The 262-nt window shown below is 61.1% G+C and overlaps 1 protein-coding gene across 1 annotated transcript in view; it reads right to left on the bottom strand.

Moving 5' to 3' along the window:
- Window positions 1-92: 92 nt before the first annotated feature.
- RPLP0 (ribosomal protein, large, P0) overlaps window positions 93-262 on the bottom strand; it is a 5,269-nt gene continuing 5,099 nt past the window's right edge. Inside the window, exon 7 of the mRNA XM_009330874.1 lies at window positions 93-262. This exon is cut by the window's right edge and continues 4 nt beyond it. Within this exon, the coding sequence (XP_009329149.1) occupies window positions 167-262 (96 nt within the window). The 3' untranslated portion in view covers window positions 93-166.

Here is a 262-nt window from a genome sequence, read left to right as displayed (position 1 = left end):
AAGCGTTCCTCTGCGGCGCAGGGGAGCCCCGCGGATTCCGCCTTTCCCAAGCCCCCGGTGACCTGGAGACTACGCCATCGATGCGGGCACACGCGAGGGTGTAAAATAGCTTTTTATTTCTCCCACTGGACCAACTCTGACACAAACAGACAGACGGTGGCTGCTGCTAGTCAAAGAGACCGAATCCCATGTCCTCATCAGACTCCTCCGATTCCTCCTTCGCCGCCTCTTTCGCCGGAGCGGCGGGGGCAGGAGAGGCGGG

The sequence above is a fragment of the Pygoscelis adeliae genome, unplaced genomic scaffold (genome assembly GCF_000699105.1).
Source record: "Pygoscelis adeliae isolate BGI_AS28 unplaced genomic scaffold, ASM69910v1 Scaffold358, whole genome shotgun sequence".
Taxonomy (NCBI): domain Eukaryota; kingdom Metazoa; phylum Chordata; class Aves; order Sphenisciformes; family Spheniscidae; genus Pygoscelis; species Pygoscelis adeliae.
The sequence above is the reverse complement of the archived record's forward strand: the minus strand, read 5'-3'. Positions and strand labels throughout refer to the sequence as shown.